At 39.5% G+C, this 21,668-nt stretch overlaps 1 protein-coding gene across 2 annotated transcripts in view; it reads left to right on the forward strand.

Moving 5' to 3' along the window:
- The window catches only part of Tgi (Tondu-domain-containing Growth Inhibitor), an 87,837-nt gene that overhangs the window by 20,891 nt on the left and 45,278 nt on the right, over window positions 1–21,668 (forward strand). For both annotated transcript variants that reach the window (XM_083133376.1, XM_083133383.1), the window contains exon 2: window positions 532–621. In XM_083133376.1, coding sequence (XP_082989502.1) covers window positions 532–621 — 90 coding nt within the window. The remainder of the gene's footprint in view (window positions 1–531; window positions 622–21,668) is intronic.

The following is a 21,668-nucleotide window of genomic DNA, read 5'->3' on the forward strand; positions in this document are numbered from 1 at the left end:
TAACAGATTTTTTTTTTTTTTGAAAGGCAACTAATGCTTTGTTGTGCTATATTAAATAATTTTATTGTATGTAACGCAGATCAAAAACTTATTTTGAGAAAGGAGAGATGTTTCTCCAGTAACTGTTGAATTATAAAAATTATAGCATTTACTGAGAAGAAACAGTGTGTAATAATAGGTTTTGTATTTTTATAAAAGCTACATTGCTTCATTTAGAAATATATATATATATATGGAAACAGAATATTCTTCAGAAATTTTAAAATATCACAATTTTGTGTAATGGTAATATTGCAATTGTGTATGTGCCTCTTGTATAGTCATGATTTAATATATTGATATTAATTTGTTGTTGAAACATTGTTTGCAAATTGTTCTGTGGATGGTCCAACAATGATTTGGTATGAAGACAATTCTGCTTGATGACTTTTAGTTTGATGATGCTGTCTGAATATGTACTTTATTGTTTTTGTAGGGGATTTGTCATGCATATTTCAATTTTTTAATAAATAATTTTGTTTCCATTTTCAGAGAAATCTTCAATGGAGGCGACAGAATCACCCCTTGATGTTTTATCTCGTGCTGCTACAATGGTACAAGACAGCACTTCATCTTCATTCAGTAAGTACAGAAGTTTCTGTAATTTTCCTAATCACTTCTTGCATGATAATAATTTCTACTTTGTTTTGTTCATTGACATGCACAGGATTTATGTATTTTTAACTCCAAAGGTATTCTGGATGCCACAATAGGGAATTTGATTCCAATGTGACTTACGTTCATTTGTTTCAGACAAGGAGAAAATTGCATACATTGTAATTTTAACACACCTGCACTAGAATGAAAATTTGGTCATTATTATTATTTTTGACCTTAGATTTTGGCTCCCCCCTCTCCCTCACAGTGCGCGCATGCCTTTGAAATTTAGCATGTTCACAATTCTTCTTCTATGTAAGCATGGCTTGCATTGTAAAAATATTCCTCTTTTAGTTTTAAACTTTTTTTTTTAGATAACGGTAACACTGATCAAATTATAAATGAATTGTCTGATGAAGGATATGTTCTCCCGAAACAGTACATTAAGAAAAAGTGTTTTTAATGCTTGTAACAATCGTGATCTGCAAGAGGAATAATTTAATTAATTTTGCGCTTTTGCATTTATTTTATTTGTTACATGCTAGACATTTTTGGTCAAACTTTCATTATTTCTACCTGTGTTATTTTTACCAGAGAGATTATTAGAATACACATTGTAAGAAAAGGAACTACATGTTTTTGACAATGGTGAATTTATATATTTTTCTGTGAACTTCAATTGTAACGAGATTGTAAATATTAGTATTTGATTCACAAGTTTTGAATATTATGAATCAACGAAAATATTTGCACTTAGATGCACATTTGGGAACAGGTGGTAATTCAAAATAATTTAGAAAATTCACTTTCGTCTTAAATAATTTTTTGATTTCATGATAAAACTGAGAAGATGGTTGTGGAAAGTGATATTCTTTCTGATCGAATTGATCACCAACTATTATTATTGTCCTTTGTTTATTAATAGTTCTGGGGTCAGGGTCATTGAAAAGACCTAGTCAGTTAAATTGTCACCAAGATTTCAGATGTTGGAGGTGAATAGGGTGACCAACATTCGGCCATGAATTTAAAGGGGGTTTAGTTGTGGCAAACTTTATGAATTTTTAGGATTGTGTCTTCACTCCGGCTTAGGGAGGGATGATATTAAATTTACATTTTATGTAGTACACAGGTCACAATACAGAACAAAAATTTTGAAATTTGCATGTTAGTCCTGATCTGCACATATTTGTCCACTGATACGGCAGAAGAAAGCATTTTTTATCTTATGCAAGTTTCAAAAACTCTTTTACAACTACACTCACAAGTAGCTGCTCGCCTAAGTCATATTGGAATTAATTTAAATTGTGTGCTCTTGATTATTAACGACATATGCGGGAGAAATAAAATGTCAATATGGGAGCTGGGAGGATAATTGCCCTATTGCAGGATTTCCCGGGAAATACGGGAGAGTTGATAACTGAACAGGTGAACCCTATTCAAGTTAGACCAGAGCAGGGGACTGATAGTCTCCTTAATATTCTTATTTATGGAGCTGGTCAGAGGAATGCTCTCCCCCGAAAAGGGTGACTAATTTCTAAAGTTAATAGTGTGTTGTGTACAGTATTTGCTTTTGTAACTTGAACTTTGTTTACATTCATACTTCCAAGAATTGGAGATGTTTGAATTAATTATATAAGGTGGGCCATGGGGAAATAGTACAATAACAAAGGGTAACTGTACAACGAGGGAAGTGATTTGTCACCACCTGTCATACTCAAGTGGGCCTCCCTGATGGCATAGTGGTAAGTAACTTCATCGCCTTGTAATCAAGGGGTCTCTGTTTTGATACCTGGTGGAGGCACATAGTGGTTTGGATCCCACGTTGAAATGTTTGTCCAGTCCTGATTAGCCCTTCTGTGCATAAAGTGGACTTAAAACACGCAACTCAAACTCATGCTCCCAAAAGTCTGCCATTTACTTTGACATAAGATGTTGGCAAATGCTGGTGTGTATTTGGACTGCTGAAGCCTAGGTACATATGAGCATTGTGTATATGTAATTATAATGATACTTCTCTTTTGAGGGTGTGCTTTTTTGCAAAAATAAAAAAAAACAAAGTGACTACAGTACTACTATGCCATATATTTAGTTTCAAGTAAGGTCAAATCTCGCCTTATTATCTGCATGTATTCATGTCAGGATAAAATCTTTGATTTTTCTTTTTATCAGTTCCTTCCCACAGAAACTATTGTTTTGTAGAGAATTTTCCAGTCATGACTTATCCAAAAATAATGTTATCTTGTTTATCACTCCATGAATAATTGTTTAAATAATAATGGTAATAGGAATAGTGATTGATATTATATATATGATTTAAGTTTCCTTCAATTCCATAAGGTGGTGGGTCTGAGGGAACTCATCCTGAAATGTAGTTTATTTTGGTATGTGGCTGCTAGTATTTTTTTAATGATTTTTTTCCCACGTAATCATATTGCATTTAATGTATCAATAATGCATCATGAGAATTCTCCACCGTGGGCAGGTAGTGCTACTGGGGCACTTCTTGTGAGCTGTGAATTTGCAGTAGTCCTCCTCCCAATTCTCGCCATCCCTCCCTTCCCCTCTACGATATTGTGGCTAGGGTAGACACGGCTCTGTAGATAAGTGTACCATAGTTTTGTTTCTATTTTGTGTACAATTTTTCCATTTGTGTATGTATTGTTTGCACTGTTCTAGTTTAGAGCTCTTACAAGTGCATAAACACAATTTTTGATGTAATGTTTTTAGGGGAACACACACTCCCTTCATCAGACATTTATTCTTAGTTTGAATGCCTGCCTGATGAAGGGAACATGTGTTCTTCTGAAACATTACATCAAAAATTGTGTTTGTAAGGACTGTAAATAATAAGAGAAATAACTATTCTGTGGTAAGTAGGGTGGCCATAAAATCTGGATAAAACAGATTTGATGAATGATCTGAACAGTGAAATACGAAAATGACGAATAAAATAATATGGAAACCCTGCAAAACAGATAAACGATGAAACTGTCTGGATAATGCACACTTTGGATCATCCGAATATCCTGATAATAATAATAATCCGGATAAATTGGACATTTCAAATCCAGATAGAAAATTATCTGATATCCGGATAAAATTTTATCCAGATTTGGCCGTCTCTAATCAGTGCTAGAGCTATATTCACGTGGGAATTAATAGCACAGACCTCCAGATAAGGATAAAACCATTCCCTGTACATTGATTGATTGGGTTGGTGTTTAAGTCCACTTTATTCACAGTAAGGCTAATCACAGTGACGTGCACTGAGGAGTAGCTAGCAGGGGCGCCGACTTGTCAAAATTATTGGGGGGGGGGGCTCTGATCACTGAAATAAATGTATGAATGACTCACTCTATCCTTTTTTTAAGTTTTGGCCTCAGTGTTCAGAATTTCATAAAAGCCCACGAATTCTTCAAAAATATCAAAATTTTTATTCACAGTTCGAATGCAGAATATTAATTGTCCACGGACGGATATGTCACAAGTTTCGTCAACCATATTAGCAAAATATTCCCGACTTTTAATATCTGCTACCACAGAGCACAAAACCGATCTCCCTAATATAGTATCAATGATTTCGTTCTGAATGTCATGTGAGAGCCATGTACGTCCCATCCACTACCCTAGTTCATGCACATAGTCTTTTGAAACTCTTTTAGTAAAAATTTTAACAATACTCATAATTACATACTTAGTATATAGTAATATGTCATATGTTTTGCTGTTTCTGATCAGAGCCCTCCCAAAGTCGATGGTGTAGAACATTTCAAAAGTATATTTAAAGTGAAGTTCATGTGGCATAATTCAGAGTAAACTTTACAAGAGAAGCAAAGTAATACATTAGATCCTCTTAAGCAAGCCCCATGGAGTCGGCGCCTATGGTAGCTAGTCTAGCAGAGATAGATCAATCAATCTTACATCTCGAATTATATTCAAATCACGATATTTATTGTCTTGTTAAAGCCACAGTTTGTTTTCCAACCGCTTTGGTGGGATCCGCGGGCAAAGCTGGCTGGATACCCTAGCTCGTTCTTCCTCTACCTGACCAGTTTCCAGGTAGAAACGGCTGCCCGAAGGAAAAATGAAGGTTTTTACCTCTACCTCCATTGCCCCCCGCTGCAATGGTTGAAAGCCCTGGCTTTCAGGTCCCCCCGTCTATCTCCTATAGATAGGGGATTGGTTTCTCATAGATTTTTTTGTAAATCCTTTAAAGAACTCGGGATAAAATTTTCTACAGTACTTACGTTTTCTGTATTTACACAATCTTTTACTCGTTGTACAATATATGTATGTATAATATGGGATGTAGTTTTATTATTTATGAAATGGGAACGTGTTATGTGCAGAAAATAATGTTATGCTTTCTTTATTTTATTTTTTTTTAAATATGGAATATATCATGATTAAATTACAAACATGTGTTCAGGTTCTCTCTCTCACTCTCGTTTTAGTAGTGTTTTATTTAAATATACTACTCTTGGCTTCTAACGCGTCTTCATATTGTTGTTTGTTCATTTTATTTCGCTTTTCTGCCACATTTGGTTATCGTGAAAATAAGGTTGATTGATGGTATCATTAAATTGATGAAGGGACCTCATATGTACAATCCAGATCAGGATTCGAACCCGTGATGAGTGCACATTCTTGTCCTATGTGTTGTACTCTGCAGTGAATAATGAAATAATTTGGAATGAAAAATGTATGTCAGAACTCAAAAAGCCAAATGAATATTATTGAAGAAACTACGAAAAGTGTGTTTTGTTTCTGTGCATAAAGTGTACTTAAAGCACCAAATCAACCAACTATTGGGGAGTGGTTATTACAGCGTGCTACGACACCAGGAGTTCCGGGCTCAAACCCCGACCTTGGCATGGGTGTTCTTTGTCTTTGTACCTTCATTAATTTTATCGTATAATCTTCGCAATTAACCAAATGTGACAAAAAATCTACGCTAAATGAAATAAAATCATTGATTGTTTGCTTTATTTGGTTTATTTTACTTCACTTTTCTCCCTCTTTTGGCTAATCACGAAGATGACACGATAAAATTTATGAAGGGACACACACAAAGAATATCCATGGCCAAGGTGAGATTCGAACCCAGGATCTCTGGTTTAGTAGTCAAACCAGTTTTTTTTATTTTCAAATAAGGTGGGGGTTACGTGTACTTTTTTTTTAATTACTCATTTTCATTTTGCAATCTTTTCCTGTTATTGACATTCTTTTTTGGGGGGAATACTGGTCCCTAAAGGGGGGAGGGGTGTGACCCACACCATGTCACTGGCTAATCAGGACTGGACCTTAAAGTAGGATCCGGACCACTATGTGCCTCCACCCTGTACATTGCACTGGGTTGTGTAGGGGGAGGAGTGTGTAATGCCATGCTCTGGCTACATTTAACCCCAGGAACTCCTTTGATTGGAGACTGGGAAGCATCTGAGCTACTCTATGTAATGACACGGTCAGAGAAATTCTCACATGAGATCATGGATCTTGGGATGAACCCATATTTGGTTTGATTTACTTTATTTTACTTCGCGTTTTGTGCCTCTTGGCTAATTTGCGAAGATGGGGATGAGTGATGAAATAATGAAATTGATGAGTGGACATTCACAAACAACCAAGCCCGAGCGGGATTCGAACCCGGGACCCTTGGCGTCGCAGCACGATGTGCTAACCACTCGGCCACAGGGTCCGGCATGAACCCATATTGTAACCTGGCACCTTATTGAATGAACCATAGCATATGCCCAAACCCTTTGCTCCAAATAACAGTGCTTAATGAGAATTGTGTACCTACTTGAACACTTTTGTCATTCCAATTGCATCTGCTGGTGAAATCCTTTTTGTTGATCATGAGAAGAATATCTGATTAAATTATCAGGACGTTTATGTGAACAAAATATTACAATATATTTTATAAGATGAACATAATACATGTTCACAGAATTATTTTCAAGGAAGAGGCCAAACGAGATACATTTTCCCCCTTAGTAAGGTTGCTTCCTCAAAAGCACTCCTTCAGTCTGAAGTAATCATGTTCCTGCAATACCCTTCTAATAATCAACATAAATTACTGTGACTGAAATAAAATTGTATGTGTGAAATAGGTTATTTTAGGTTGACATTAATTTTCTAGGCCCCCACCCCCTCCAGATATACCGGGTGGTCCAAAAGTCTCAGAACGGTCACATATCGTGAGAAATACACATCTAATCGGAAAATGAAAATATACGTGTTTAATAAGTGAAATAAGGTTATTCAATGATATCACGCCCCTGGGGGTGGGAATTGCGAAATTTTAAATGGGAACCCCCATTTTGTATTGTAGATTTGGAAAGAGGACTTCATTCCGAGTCCAACGAGCTATCAAACATCCTCCTAGCTCAATTAAGTACGGAGATGTGGCGATTTTAAATTTTCGCTGGCTCAATTAGGGGCAAAAAATAATTAAAATCTCCATATCTCCGTTCCTAATTGAGCTAGGAGGATGGTTGATAGCTCGCTGGACTCGGAATGGAGTCCTCTTTCCGATTCTACAATACAAAATGGGGGTTTCCATTTAAAATTTCACAGTTGCCACCCGCCCCACCCCAGCGGGCGGGGATGGGGAATCAATTGTGATATCATTGAATAGCTTTCTTTCACTTATTAAACACGTATTTTTTCGTTTTCCGATTCGATGTGTATTTCTCACGATATGTGACCGTTCCGGGACTTTTGGACCACCCGGTATAGGAGAATGTTATACTATTTTATAAGATCCTGCACTACACTGAAATATGCACACCATCTTGCATCTTCTGGCGATAAACGGCCTAAAGTTGAAGCACCAATTATTACGAGTCTAGGATTTACTTGGAACTGGGTATCATATTACACTTTCATTGCCGAATTAATTATTTCTAAATAGTTACTTTACATACATACGTATTTCTATTGAGAAATTTATTATTAGAGTTCCAGAAAATCTAATAATTACTTGTTCTAGCTCAGTGGTTCTCAAACTGTGGTGCGCGTACCTCCAGAGGTACATGAACTACTTACTTGAAGGGGGTAGGGGATCAGCTCGGAAGAGAAGTATCGAGAAGACTTCATGGCTTTAACACTCAACAGGAAAATAAGGCTGATTTTGTCACTGACACACTTATCTTTGTTTCATATGTTTTGAAACTAAATAGTCGTTCGAAATCTATAATATACTAAATTAGGAGCCGAATCTCCGCTTGAACGTTTCAAGTGCGGAACCAGATATCAAGAAACTGCGTCCGACTATGTAGGCACATCATTCTCACTAGAAACTCAGGAAATTAACAGTAAAAACTCCAAAATTGTGCTTGACAGTTTGTTCACAAACTTATATTTATTCTTTACCTTTTTTCAGATTGAAAAAAAAGTTTTTTTAAAAATACTGTAAACGTAGGAACACCCAATAAAATAATAAATGTAGGATTCTAATGTTTATTTGTTTACTATCTTTCCACATACAGTCCGAATGCCATTTCGCTCTGTTGCAGATGCATGCCTCCAACATACCGAAAACGCCCCACCAATCCGGGAGCCAGAAAATTCCCCAAGAGACACTGTTCGGAGAAACCTATGTTGAGGGTTAGTTACTACTTAAGGATACAAAAAAAAAGTTTGAGAACCACTGCTCTAGCTGTAGTGACTAGTCCTAATTACATATGTACATATTTTAATTTCAATGCGCACCTGCATATTCTGCATGCATGAGGTCGAGTCATGGCTGACATCTTGCGTATAAGGACCGTAGTTTCCTGCAATTAAGTCTTCAGATGGTGGGTGTGTAATTACCGGCTAACTCAGGTCATTAAGCTTTTTTTTTTTTTTTAAGTTAACGACATCATGATAACTTCCAACTTTTGTCCTTGTGTAATTTCGGCACTAACTTTTGTTTGAGAGTTTATGCAAAGAACTTGTCCTTCAAATGTAGTCATGGTACCGAAACGAGATTGGGTCCGTGTAAGGGGTGACTTTTTCTTTATTTTTGTAGGCACCCAAGCGTCAGCCTCTTTTGCAGAGTAAAGAGGTTCTACCGCCTGGACAGGATAATCCTTTGTAGGAATTGTTCTGGGTTGTGTTTGTCCCGTCTTCCATCTGCCGACATCCGTGTCGAAGTGTTGAGCACAGGGCGCTACGACTCCATGGGTCCCGGATTCGAATCCCAGCCTGGGGATGGCTGTTATTCATGATATCCTCATCTTCGCGATTAGTCAAAAGGTGCAGAAGAGCGAGGTTTCCTCCATCTCATCCTATCACTGTGCACCCCCCTCCGCTACGCGTGCGGACAGTACCAAAGATTCTGTTTGCACACTTTTATTTATAATGATCACGTGCATGAAATATTAATCAGGGACTTTACTATCTTATATTGTATTATCTATTCTTATACTGTCTTTTTACCTATTCGTGTCATAATAACAATACAATATTAAGTAATTGAAACATTTTAATTTGTATATTTTAAGCGTTATTATTATTCCTGAGACGCTTGGTTCGGACCCTCCCCCCGCTCCCGAAATATTTCTAGATACATGACTAATATATACAGGGTTACTTCAAACTCGACGTATTCCTTTGAAGGCATGATCCTACAGCGAATTTGCAACACATTTTCGAGATATCCCACATTTATTGATTTTGTTGAAAAACTCCCGATTTCCAGTTTCAAAATTAAATTAAGAAGAAAGTGGTGATCGAATTCAAGTTGTTTTAATTTGTATGTCATGCCAACACGTTGACAATGTTTTATGAACATTCTCAAAGAGCAGGTCAAATCTTACTCGATGTTTAAATTTTCAATGAAGTTGCTTACCAAAAAACAGCAAATATTTCGAAATATCAATAAGACACTAAGCGTGCAAACTACTGGAAAAACTTCCTTGTTTTATCAGCTGTCCGACGACGTATTATAATGTTCACAAAAAATTAAGAATTCTGGAATAAAGTTCAATAGCAACGGGACAGTAGAGCGCGGCTATGAATTGGAAATTGAAAGAACAATTAAATGAAAGAAAGTTTGTATGTAATAATGGATTTAGTTCACAGGTTTTGCTCAAAATGTTCTCTATGTCGAATGCACACCCGAACCTGATTCCTTACTTCTGGTTTATTTGCTCTTGAAGTGAAAGAGCGTCGCATTTCTTCAGTTGCGTAAACTAAGGCCTTCATGTGCCCCCACACATCAAACATCGACAGGAAACAAGACCAACTCAGGCAAACGCAGACCTCCATAGCTTTACTGTTGCTTCGCACGGGATTAAAAATCATGGTTCCGAAACCGAGAGTCTCTTTTGAGAGGCTTTCCCCCAAGGTCTTCGTGTTCCACAGCGGAGAGAGACTGTTGTGTTCGGCTCGCATGGGCACGAGCGAGTGCGACCGACACACATCAGAGGCCACCCTCTGCATGTTCACCTGTTGGGAACAGAGATGGAGGCTCCCAACGTGAAATACTTCGAGTGAAATCTGTCGATGAGGAATGCCCTTGCTGGGTTATTTTTTTCACGATTACCAGATCCTCCTATATTAAGAAGGCTTATTGTAGTCTTCGAAACTCGTGGTCGTCGCTAGATGTTTTTTTGTAGAGGGATCAAGCCTTTAACATAAAATTGTTTGCGTTTTAAGTCCGTTTTATGCACATATAGGCTACTCGGGACCGGACAGTTTGGAGTGCGATCCAAACCTCTTGTGTGCCTCCACCGGGTATCGAAACCATGAGCCCTTGATTACAAGATGGCGATGTTAGCGCTAGGCCATCGGATAGGCCTTAACATATAACTTAACGGAAGAATTAATTATTATTATACCATTGGGGAGACAGTTTTATTCGATTTACCAGAGTAGTGGATTCAGCACAAGCTTCTCACACTTTCTACAGTTAATATACTAAAGTGCCACAGTTTCTTCATTGTGTTAACTTTCAGACAACTCGTTAAAGAAAAATCTTTGATTTTTTTTTGCGGGGGAGGTGTGTTTGGTAATGTAAAATTCAGGGAAAATCGCAATGAAAATTGATTCCACTTTTTAGATGAACCAGCTTCGTCGATTCAAGATATTTTATCAAATGTTTTTTTATAGTTTCTTCCTATTAATTTATTGTGAGCAATATTGAATGATCTTTGTTCTTGAATAGCAAGGGCAGCTTAACACTTAAAACATGACTATTAGCATGCTAAAGCACCGCAGAGTGGTCTGGAAAGTCGGCGAATTTGTTTTGTCCTGCCAGTGTATGTGTGCGCAGTCGTTCACAGGAGGAGCTAATGTGGCTACAGCCCCTCCAGGAATTCTGAGAAAATAAAAATTTTCAGTGGAAGCTGTAAAGAGCTGTGGAAAATCAAAGTGGTGAATGCAAACCCTTCCCCTCCCCTGAAAATGGCCCCCGATTATCATTCTTGTGTTTGAACAGTTCTTACATGGAAGATTAAAAATTGTAATTTCGAAATATTTTGTTGTGCGTTCCCCGCTAGAACCCCATACATACTTTTACAATTCAGGATCCCTGCGAAAAAAGAACTGTGTACATTGGAGATTTGTCAGGTTTCTAGGATACGGACAGTGTACCGTGACACGAGAAGTCATGTCCATGAAGCGATTATTCACCTGGTGCCGCCCCAGCGGATCCAGCTTGTTTTTGTTTTGTTTACGGCGCGATGCCAATTGGAATGTGACGTTGACAGAGATCGAAGTTTCGAAGCGTTTCCTCGGAATGAAAGCGACTTTCACCGGAGTTGCCTACCGCGAGGAAACTGTCGAAGTGGGCAGATAAGCGCGTGGGTGTTGTCGATGCTTCTCGGCAGGTGGCCGACCTGGTGACGAAGCGTCGTCAACGTGTATGCAAATAAAATTATCAGACTGATTGTGTTAGTTTTGGGTGATCTCGTTTCAAGCAACTATGTGTTGATTTAATTTTTGTTATTAAGCTCAGCTTTTCTGTCACTTTTGGCTAATCGCGACGATGAAGATGAGTGATATGATGAAATTGATGAAGGCACACTCGCAAAGAACACCCAAGACCGAAATTCGAACCCGGGTCCTCTGGCATCGTAGCATGTTGTGCTTACTACTCCATCTCGGAGGTCGGCTCTTCGGAACTGAATCAACATCATGTTATATACAATACAACAGGAAGCAAGCATTTACTTATTTAATGTTAGACTCTGGTCTTAAGTAGGGATGGCCAGATCCGGATCCGGTTGGTTCCGGATCCTAAAATTTTTCGTATCCGGATCCAGAACTTTCGGACCCGGATCCGGATCCAAAACTTTCGGATTGGGATCCAAAACTTTCGGATCCGGATCCGGTACTGGATCCGGATCCGGAATTTTTTGATCCGGATCCGTTTTGCCATCCCACGTGCGCTTCTTTGGAAAGTAAGAATGTGTTACCTGCTAATATACATATATATATATATATAATATACATACATACACACATATATATAGTGTGTGCGCGCGGGCGCGATTTGTAATTAATTAATACACTTACAAGGGAGGTCTAAGTCTCCCCCTCCGATTTCCATGAAACTTGGCAGGTGTATGGAGGGACCCAAAGGAAGAAATATGTGTTTTTGTGTTTCAGCTAAAAAAAAACTGTTTTAGGGGGCAAAACCGCCCTCAAAAGTCAAAATGAAGACAAATTGACGCGGGGATCTGACCCCTGTGTGCCACTCCGATTCCCATGAAATTTGGCAGGTGTATGGAGGGGCCCAAAGGAAGAAGTACGTGTTTTTGTGTTTCAGCTAAAAAACCGTTTTAGGGGGAACCCCCCCCCCTCAAATGTCAAGATGAGGAGAAATTGAAGTGGGGATCCGACCCCGAAACCACGTAAATATGGCATAGGAATAAACAGGAGGCATAGGGCCTCTCTATACACCTGCCAAATTTCATGGAAATCGGAGGGGGACACAGGGGTCAAATGATCCCCACGTCAATTTGTCCTCATATTGACATTTGAGGCGGGTTTTGCCCCCTAAAACATTTTTTTTAGCCGAAACAAAAAATACACGTATTTCTTCCTTTGGGGCCCTCTATATACCTGCGAAGTTTCATGAAAATCGGAGGGGGATCCTTACTTCAATTTGTCCTCATCTTGACATTTGAGGGGAGGTTGCCCACTAGAACAGATTTTTAGCCGAAACAAAAAACAAGTATTTCTTCCTTTAGGCCCCTCTATAAATCTGCCAAGTTTCATGGGAATCGGAGGGGAACACAGGGGTGAAATGCCCACTTAAATTTGTCCTCAGCTTGACAATTTTTTAGCCGAAACAGAAAAACACGTATTTCTTCCTTTGGGCCCGTTTATACACACACCTGCCAAGTTTCATGGAAATCGGAGGGGGACTCAGGGGTCAGATCCTCACTTCAATTTGTCTTCATCTTGACTTTTGAGTGGGTTTTGCCGCGTAAAACCGTTTTTTTTAGCTGAAACAAAAAAAAACACGTATTTCTTCCTTTGGGCCCCACTATACAGCTGCCAAGTTTCATGAAAATCGGAGGGGGACACAGATTTCAAGTGCCCACTTACATTTGTCCTCATATTGACATTTGAGGGGGGTTGCCCCCTAAAACAGTTTTTTAGCCGAAACAAAAAAAACACGTATTATTTCCTTTGGGCCCGTTTATACACACACCTGCCAAGTATCATGGAAATCGGAGGGGGAAACAGGGGTCAGATCCTCACTTCAATTTGTCCTCATCTTGACATTTGAGGGGGTTTTGCCCCCTAAAACAGTTTTTTAGCTGAAACAAAAAACAGTTATTTCTTCCATTGGGCCCCGCTATACACCTGCCAAGTTTCATGGAAATCGGAGGGGGACACTTAGATAACCTCCCTTGTTAGTCTTACACTTTGTAATTATAAAACACTGCATATATTATAATGTTTTATTTTAATTTGTAAAACTGTAACTGTAGAAAAATTGTATAATTTTTGTATAACATTTCTATCTTGTTCTATGTGTTAAAGGTTTCATATTGGAATGGAATGTCTCAAATTTATGTGCGTTTCCATTTCCAATACATTCGAATGAATACATATTCGTTTCAATGGAATTTACAAAATCACCTCTGACATTTTATGTTAAACAAGTAAGACTATTTTTGTGCACGAGTGTGTTAGCCGATGCGTAGCAAGTATTTTAGGAACAACACTTGAAAGAAATTATTGTAGGACTAACTAATGAGAAATTTATTTGTAATCGAAGATCATACCTTTTAAGGTGTGGTAATATTATAATGGGATTGAGATACGAAACTCTCGGATCCGGATTTTTGGATCCGGAACTTACGGATCCGGATCCAGATCCGTAACTTTTGGATCCGGATCCGGTTGGCCATCCCTAGTCTTAAGGCGGAGGCGGGTCCCGACCCCTGGATACCACGCTAAGCCCAGCCGCACACAACATAAAAATAAAAGAGACTCCTAAATAAGAATGTAATACACGTATAATACTGATCCTGCCCTTGCACTCCGGCGATATCTATTGCGATAGCCACGGGGCTAATCAAATAGGATTTTTTGGCCCCCGTTTCAGCTCTATATCAGTGGCTTATGCTAAGTCTAAGACCTGGGCTATCTCATTATGATACCTGGTCCTAGGGGTGTAAGGGGTGACCTTCCACGTTAGTACACCCTGGACTGAAGACTAACGAGGCTCTGGCGACTGGCCCCATGGCCAGTATAATTTTGTTTGTGTTGTCCTGTGTTTTGTCCTTATGTGTGCTGAGTGCCCATTTACAGCCTCAGCTTTTAACAGAAGTCGGAACATTTTAAGATTTTTAATTACATTTTAAGATTTTTAATTACGCAACGTTCGAGTTGTTCTTTGCAATGATAAGGGGCTGGCCCCCGTATAATGTGACGGGAGCAAAATAGCCTAAGTGCTGACGCTCCCACGATTTTTTTTTTAAAAAAAGATACCTAGTCCTAGGCTATGGAGGAAGGGAAAAGACTAATTCGCACGTGAGTGAGACGGATAGATAATTGTTGCGTTTATAGTACGTCCTGACTGGTAACTCGGATGTTTCTGCTTTGTGTTCTGCTGGCGCCGGTGCGGAGCACCCTTCCGCCTGCCATTTAACTGCGGTTCAAATATTTGGCCACGCGCTGCTGGAAGATGAGTTTTTTTTCCTTTTGACTTCACTTCCTGCGAAGGAATGTTCGGAAGGAGATGGGTGTGGGGAGCATTCCGACGTTGAACAAACACCTTGGGAGCGGCGAAGGCAAATTTAACTTTGGCCGGAACCGAATTCTTTTGCGAGTTGAAATAAATACATACATACCTCGGATTGATACCACGCGTCTTGGTGTCACGTGCTTCGTTCTGAATCCTGTTTGTTTTCCCCTCAGTCGATCCAGGCGCCATTTTACTTTTAATGTGTCTCATTTCGAAGAACAACGCTGATATGCTAGTTTCAGAAAAAAAAATACACGGATTTAATATTTGCCGGAGGGTAATTAGAATGATTTTCATGTGGATCACGTCCTGTGGGATATCTGTATGCTTGGTTGATTTAAGTTAGTTCGCTTGTTCTGCCACTTTTGGCTAATCGCGAAGATGAAAATGAATGGTGATGAGATGGATGATGAAACAATCGCAAACATACAGGGTGATTCAAAAGAGTGTTAACACTATATGGGAAATACGTCTACTTCTTTAATGAATAAATTATTGTAACACCCATGTTTGCATAGCACACACTAAACACACTGTATAACACACTAAAACGAATAAATTCGTGTCATTGCAACAAATTTTCTATTTCCCATGTAGTGTTAACATTTTTTGAATCACCCTGCATATCGTCACATGAGAACTTGAGAACGTAATTCTCAAAAGGTTTAAATAAACATCCCTGAAGAGCTCTATTTGGAGTCAAAGCGACATATCTCCACTTCGAATCCTTAGCAGTAAGGTGGAGGCACGTAACTCCAATTTACTGACTCTTTTTAAGAGTCAGGCATATTACTAAGAATATATTATTTCATCTTTCCTGTAAATTTGTTAAATTCGAGTTACGTCCCTCTAGTTCTTATACGACGATAGGAACGACATAACACGAGTCCCGAACAAGTCCAGGCGTCAGAGCCTCGTTAGTCTGCAAAATGCCGTCCAGAGTTCACTACGTGGAAGAGAGGTTGGCATTCTCATAAAGGGTCACCTCAGCTATCTGTATGGGGAACAAAGTTTAGTTCACCTAGCCTCGAATAAAATAGCTACTGGGGGAGGGGGAGTCTGGTACAGTCTCCTCACCCTCCTGGGCATTCATGGCACGGTGTAGTGCACAGGGGAAAGCTGCCGACCTCCATAGCGGAGTGGTTAGCGCAGCACGACACCAGGGGTCTTGGTTTCGAATTTCGGCCTCCCGGGCATGGGTATTCCTTGCGAGTGTCTCATCAATTTCACCATATCGTCACTCATCCTCACCTTGGCGATTAGCCAACTAGCTAACTAACCCTCTAGCCTTCTTAAACCCAAAGGTTTATGGCTGCAGCAACACAAGCCTTCCACCTGTCCCTCTCCTGGGCATGATCAATCCAATCTTTTCCATCACAGATTTCCTTTAGGTCCATCTCAACGTTATTCCTCCATCTTCGTTTTGGCCTTCCTACAGGTCTCTTACCATCAGGTTTCACAACAAGAATCCTGTAAACTCTTCTTTCCTCACCCATTCGTGCCGCATTGAGGTTAGTAGAATGTGACAGAAAAACCAAGTATTATAAATTAACAGGGGATAGCTTTTGGAACATTAGGAGAAATAATACTTCTTTTTTTTCAGGTAACATTTTTGTTGCGGTTTATATTTACTTTGGAACCTTCAGATGTGAATACAACACAGTTTACCAAAAGAATTGAAAGTAATGTTATTTACTCTGATAATATATAAGTATCTGGTTGTGTATGTCGATTTCTTTCCTCAGGCTTCCAAGAATTGGGAATTCCATGATCCCATACGACTGCGTTCGGAAGCAGGCATTTTTTTTTCCTTAACCGACATGCACGCGTAGGGTTTTACAGTGAAATAAGGAATGACGTTTTTAAACGCTTGACGAAGGAATCGGGGGCGGGAGATAGTGTAGCTCCCACCCTTGTAAACGGGGAGCATTGTTTTGCAAGCGTTGACGTCACGAGGATTAGAATTGCGTGTTGCAAGCTCATGGCTGTTTCCACACTAAAATTTTCGCACATTCCCAGCGTCGCATTTTTTTTTGCTGAATATCTGTAAATACGTGCGCGTGTGGGAATAGAAGGTTGCTTGCTGTTACCGGATATTGAAACCAGTTCGTTACGACTTTGGCGTAGCCAGGTATGCGGTCACTGTGTACATGGAAAAAGTAATATACCGAGTCCATTTTCGTGAATATTAAGTCTCGATACAATGCAATTTTTTTATATACTGGTCACATTTCCAGCTAGCCACAAACTCAGAAGCAGCTTTGCCAAGCGTACTTCTGTCTTTGCCAGTTGCATACCGACCTGTGAAAACTTCATTGTGCAGTTGTGCCACTAATTCCCGTTGATTCCTTCTGCTGATGATATCGTTGTCGGAGAACTCTGTCGCTTTACAGTACGTTTCGCAACATGTGGTGAATCCGACGCTCGTCCCGCTAACAGCGTTCGGTGCCTTGTGTCTCGGAAATGCCTCTAACTCGACAAAGGTCGGTATTTTTTATTGTTGTATCACATCATTAAAGACTAGGAAGTCATGCAACGTGTGGCAGGAGTCTGCCTCGCCCCTAACACTGTGAAAGTTGCTTTAGAATATTACTGTGCACGATCTTTAGAATAGGACAGACGGTTGGAAAACTGCCGATCCCTGCAACTTGTATTTTGCGAGTTCGCCCTTAATATCCGCAATGCTTCAATTTTTTTTAAAAAAAAACAAACATTTTTTTCATTGGTTCATTTGCGCCTTAGCGTGTATGCAACCAAATTTTCTTCTGTGTGCGGCACGGGAGTATATACGCCAGGATGTGTGTGCTCCGCAGATGGTTTCGTGATTGATTGGGTTCATAATCGTTTGATGATGTTGACGAGAAGCAACTACACGAGGGAAGGCGAGGGAGAGAAAAGTTAGTCATAGTTCCTGAATTGGGGCATCACAGTTCGGTTCCAGGTGGAGGCTCACTGCACAGTTAATCGAGACCCACTTTAAACTCTAGGTCTAGCTCCGATTAGCCAATCTGGGCACAAAGTGGACTTGAAACAAATAAATATTTGCATACAATTTTCGGTTCGTCTTTCCCCGTCGCAATTATTGGAATGCAGTGTATCGTTTGCATTCGTCCGCACTTGACACACTGCCTTCGTATTTGCCAACCGTGCGGTTTGCGTATGTGCAACGATATCGTGTCCTTGCCTGCGGTAAGGCGAATGCCGCGCATTCCAACACCTTTGCCGATATTGTGAAACGGCCACGGTGGCCAAATATGATATGTCCCGGCGCGAAAAGACGTGATGGGCCCGTGAAATTTCGTTTCGTAAGCGGCCATGCTTTTCTTCTCGATGTTCGCGGTTTCCAAACCCGGGCGTTGCGCAAATGTCTCCATGCCCCCTCCCCCAGAAAACACACGCCTGCGGTGTCTAACCTTGTGTGTTGTTTGGATTGTGCAGAATCTGCTGATGTCGAGTATCTGGCAGGAATTCTGGGACCGTTGCAGATTCCGATAAATTGTTCTAAGTGATGACTGCGGTGAAAGTGGTTATTTTTCCCACATTAACGCTGCCCCTCGGATTACAGCGTGGCATTGATGTATTGTTTCGTGGAGTCTGTTTTGGAGTATGTACTTGTGAAGCATGCACGTATTTACAAATATGTTCCGGGGGGTCAGAACCAAGTGCCTCACGATTAGTAATAATAATGTTTAAACTAAAATAATTATATTAAATGAAATTAATACTTATTACAATATATAAATTAATATTATATTATTATTACATGAATATGTAAAAAGACTGTATAAGAATAGATATAACAGCGCATATCTGTTACGTAGCTTACCTGTAGTTAAGATCGGAGTAATTTACGTAATAACAAGCCCTCTGGCAATGAAACTAATGTTAAATACATGAAGAATTGAATATTTATTGAATAACAAAAATGATCATATAGTGGAACCACAAGGAAAGAAACCTGCGCAGAACCTCATCGCGCTGGAGGTGGGGGGAAGGACAGGGGAGAGGAGCCTTCAGCGCGGCTCATGTCAGTGTTGCCAGACCTATTGATTTCTCGGGAGAATTCCTTAATAAACTATTGCTATGGAAACTCCAACGACCTGCTCAAAAACGTTTCCTGCTCATCTTACTTGAACATGGAGGGGAGAGGCAGAGTGGAACTCCACTCAGACATGAAAGGTGCTGTTCGAACTGTGAAATTATGCCAAACGATACTCATTTGTGCTATGACATTATTATTATTTTATTACTATTACTACATTACTATTTTTAGATGGTTGTATTTTATCTCACCCGAAAATCTATTTCTATTTTAGTTATTTTACCTCGATTTTTTGCCTCTACGGGTAAGTACGACAATATGGATGAATGAAAACTGATGAAATGAATGAAGTGACACAAACACAGTGAAACGTCCTTGCCTTATTAGGTAGAAACACTGACTTCGTAGCGTGGGCAAATTATTTTATACATGTGTGTGTGTCTGTCTGTCTATCTATCTATCTATCTATCTATCTATCAATCTATCTATATATATATATATATATATATATATATATATATATATTAAATGCAGCAAGATAGAGGCAGCATAACTGACGAATGAAGCATGCGAGTGTTAATAACAAGAAATTTGCTAAAGAACGAAGCGGCATAGTTCAATTACAAAGGAAATAATGCACCCCCTCCCCCGTCGTTGTTTGGAACTTTCATCAGCTTGAAAATACTTCATTTTCTATCCTTAATATACTATTCTATACTTAAATTTCTATAAAATTAGCGGCATGGACGTGCAGAAGGAAGTGCAAGGATGGTCGCCACCCCCGTCTTCTGAAAAATGAATGTTGACATAAAAGTACCTATTAATTCAGACGTATGAGTTGATTTCAGTCACAGTAATTTACATCCATTATTATAATAGGGATGTAGGAACGTGATAATTTCAAACTCAAGTTGTGTTTTCTGAGAGGGCAACATTAATACGGGTCTACAGATGCAGTTGGAGAAAAGTAAAGTTTCTGATTAATATTTTATGCATATTATTATTCTTTGTAATGGCTTTCAAAGCCGTATGATCCCAATATAATCCAATAAGTTCAGAGGAAATTAATAACAATCGATTATACAATAAATGCTAAACAAGTATAGTTTCAATTTGATTATTTAATTAAGTCTTTCGGAGTCTTGGTGTGAAGGCATGTTTATTAAAGGTCACAGGTCATTTTTGCAACAGCAATAATATCTTGCGTTAGTAATACTTACTTATCCGGCTCCGGTCTACAGTTCTGATTGAACCTTCACCTCCCCAATTACAGCTCTCCATTCTTCTCTATCCTTTGCAGCATTTCTCTGAAACTCCTAGGGTTTTCAGTTCACTTTCCACTTGATCTAGCCTAGCCAGAGGTTTCGTGGTCTTCCTCTTTTTCTTCTCCCTTCCATCTTGGCACGGTGAATAGCTCGTGGTATCCTTCCTTCTTGCATTCTCTCAACATGTCCAATCCATCTTAAACGATTCGATTTTACAAATCTCACCATATCTTCCGTTTCTAAGGTATTGTCTATTTCAATATTATTGCGTTGTATATATTATTGGGCTGTATGTGGAGTATACTTATTCATTTTCACACACAATAAATTTCTTGCATATCTTCACAAAACGTTACTGATATAAACAACAAGATGTCAAAATAAAGGCAGTTCAAATAGGATGATGACTTTTGCGCCACCTGTTATAACTGACAATTCTCAATTTCAAATCTTCTCACAAAAGTTCGACCTAAAGAATAGAATAGAATCGCCTTTATTGAGAGGGCGTTTCGGCTTTTACAACAAAACCTTGTCAAATACGGTACTAATTACAATTGATACTTTACATTATACTTTTTGAAAATCAGCGGCGGCTGGTGACTGAATTAGGGTAAGGGCTGTTTTGGAAAAAGTGGGTAATAGAGAAAATTAGATCAATAGTTACACATACATACTTATTAGAATAGGTATGTATAGCAATTGATCTAATTTCCTATATTACCCATTTTTTTTTCTTCAGAGCCACCAGTCGCCTCAGACTTTTTTTTTTTTTTACGGTAAGGGGCTGGGTTCCTTACAATGCGACTGGTTCAAATACAGAAGTTTGGACGCACCCACAATTTCAATTCCAAACAATCAATCTCTGTCTCTGTGTGCGTGCGTGTGTGTGTTTGTAGAGAGAGAGAGATGGTTTAATATCGTTACCAGACGCAGAACTACTCTCTTCCCCACGGCATCCTACTTATCCGAGCATCCGGTCAAGCCGCATATCCGGATTTGGTCGTCCCTCACACAGCACTTCCGCAAGCTCCAGTATCGGCTTCTGATGGAGGAAGAAATGCCAGCTGAGAGAGCGGCAGTGTTGCCACCATATGATGGCACAATTTCCCCTTAGCACGTATAAAAATAATAATAAAAGGTAAAGGTAAAGTGTTCCCCTGTGCATAGCACCACGCCATGAAGGCGTATAGGGGGTGTGGGGGTAACGCCCCACACTTTCTTGATCCGGTCGTGAGTGGGGGTGATGTGATCAGCATCACGCCCCTGACCGCCTTTACCCCCCAGGTACCCATGTTATTCGACGCTGGGTAGGCGCCGGGGCCGCTTCCACCGTTAGAAAATTTCCCGGATTTGAACCGGCCGGGGATCGAACCCGGAACCTTGAGCATGGTAGTCAGACGCGTTACCGACTGAGCCACCGCGGCCACTAATAGTAATTAATAATTTGTAGTATTTCAGTTTGTCCATGTTCGTATGAATGAAAAATATTAAAAATACATACATGTCAGCCACATAACGTCAGGGCCGG

This window comes from Lepisma saccharinum, chromosome 1 (assembly GCF_977018435.1).
Source record: "Lepisma saccharinum chromosome 1, izLepSacc3.1, whole genome shotgun sequence".
NCBI lineage: Eukaryota > Metazoa > Arthropoda > Insecta > Zygentoma > Lepismatidae > Lepisma > Lepisma saccharinum.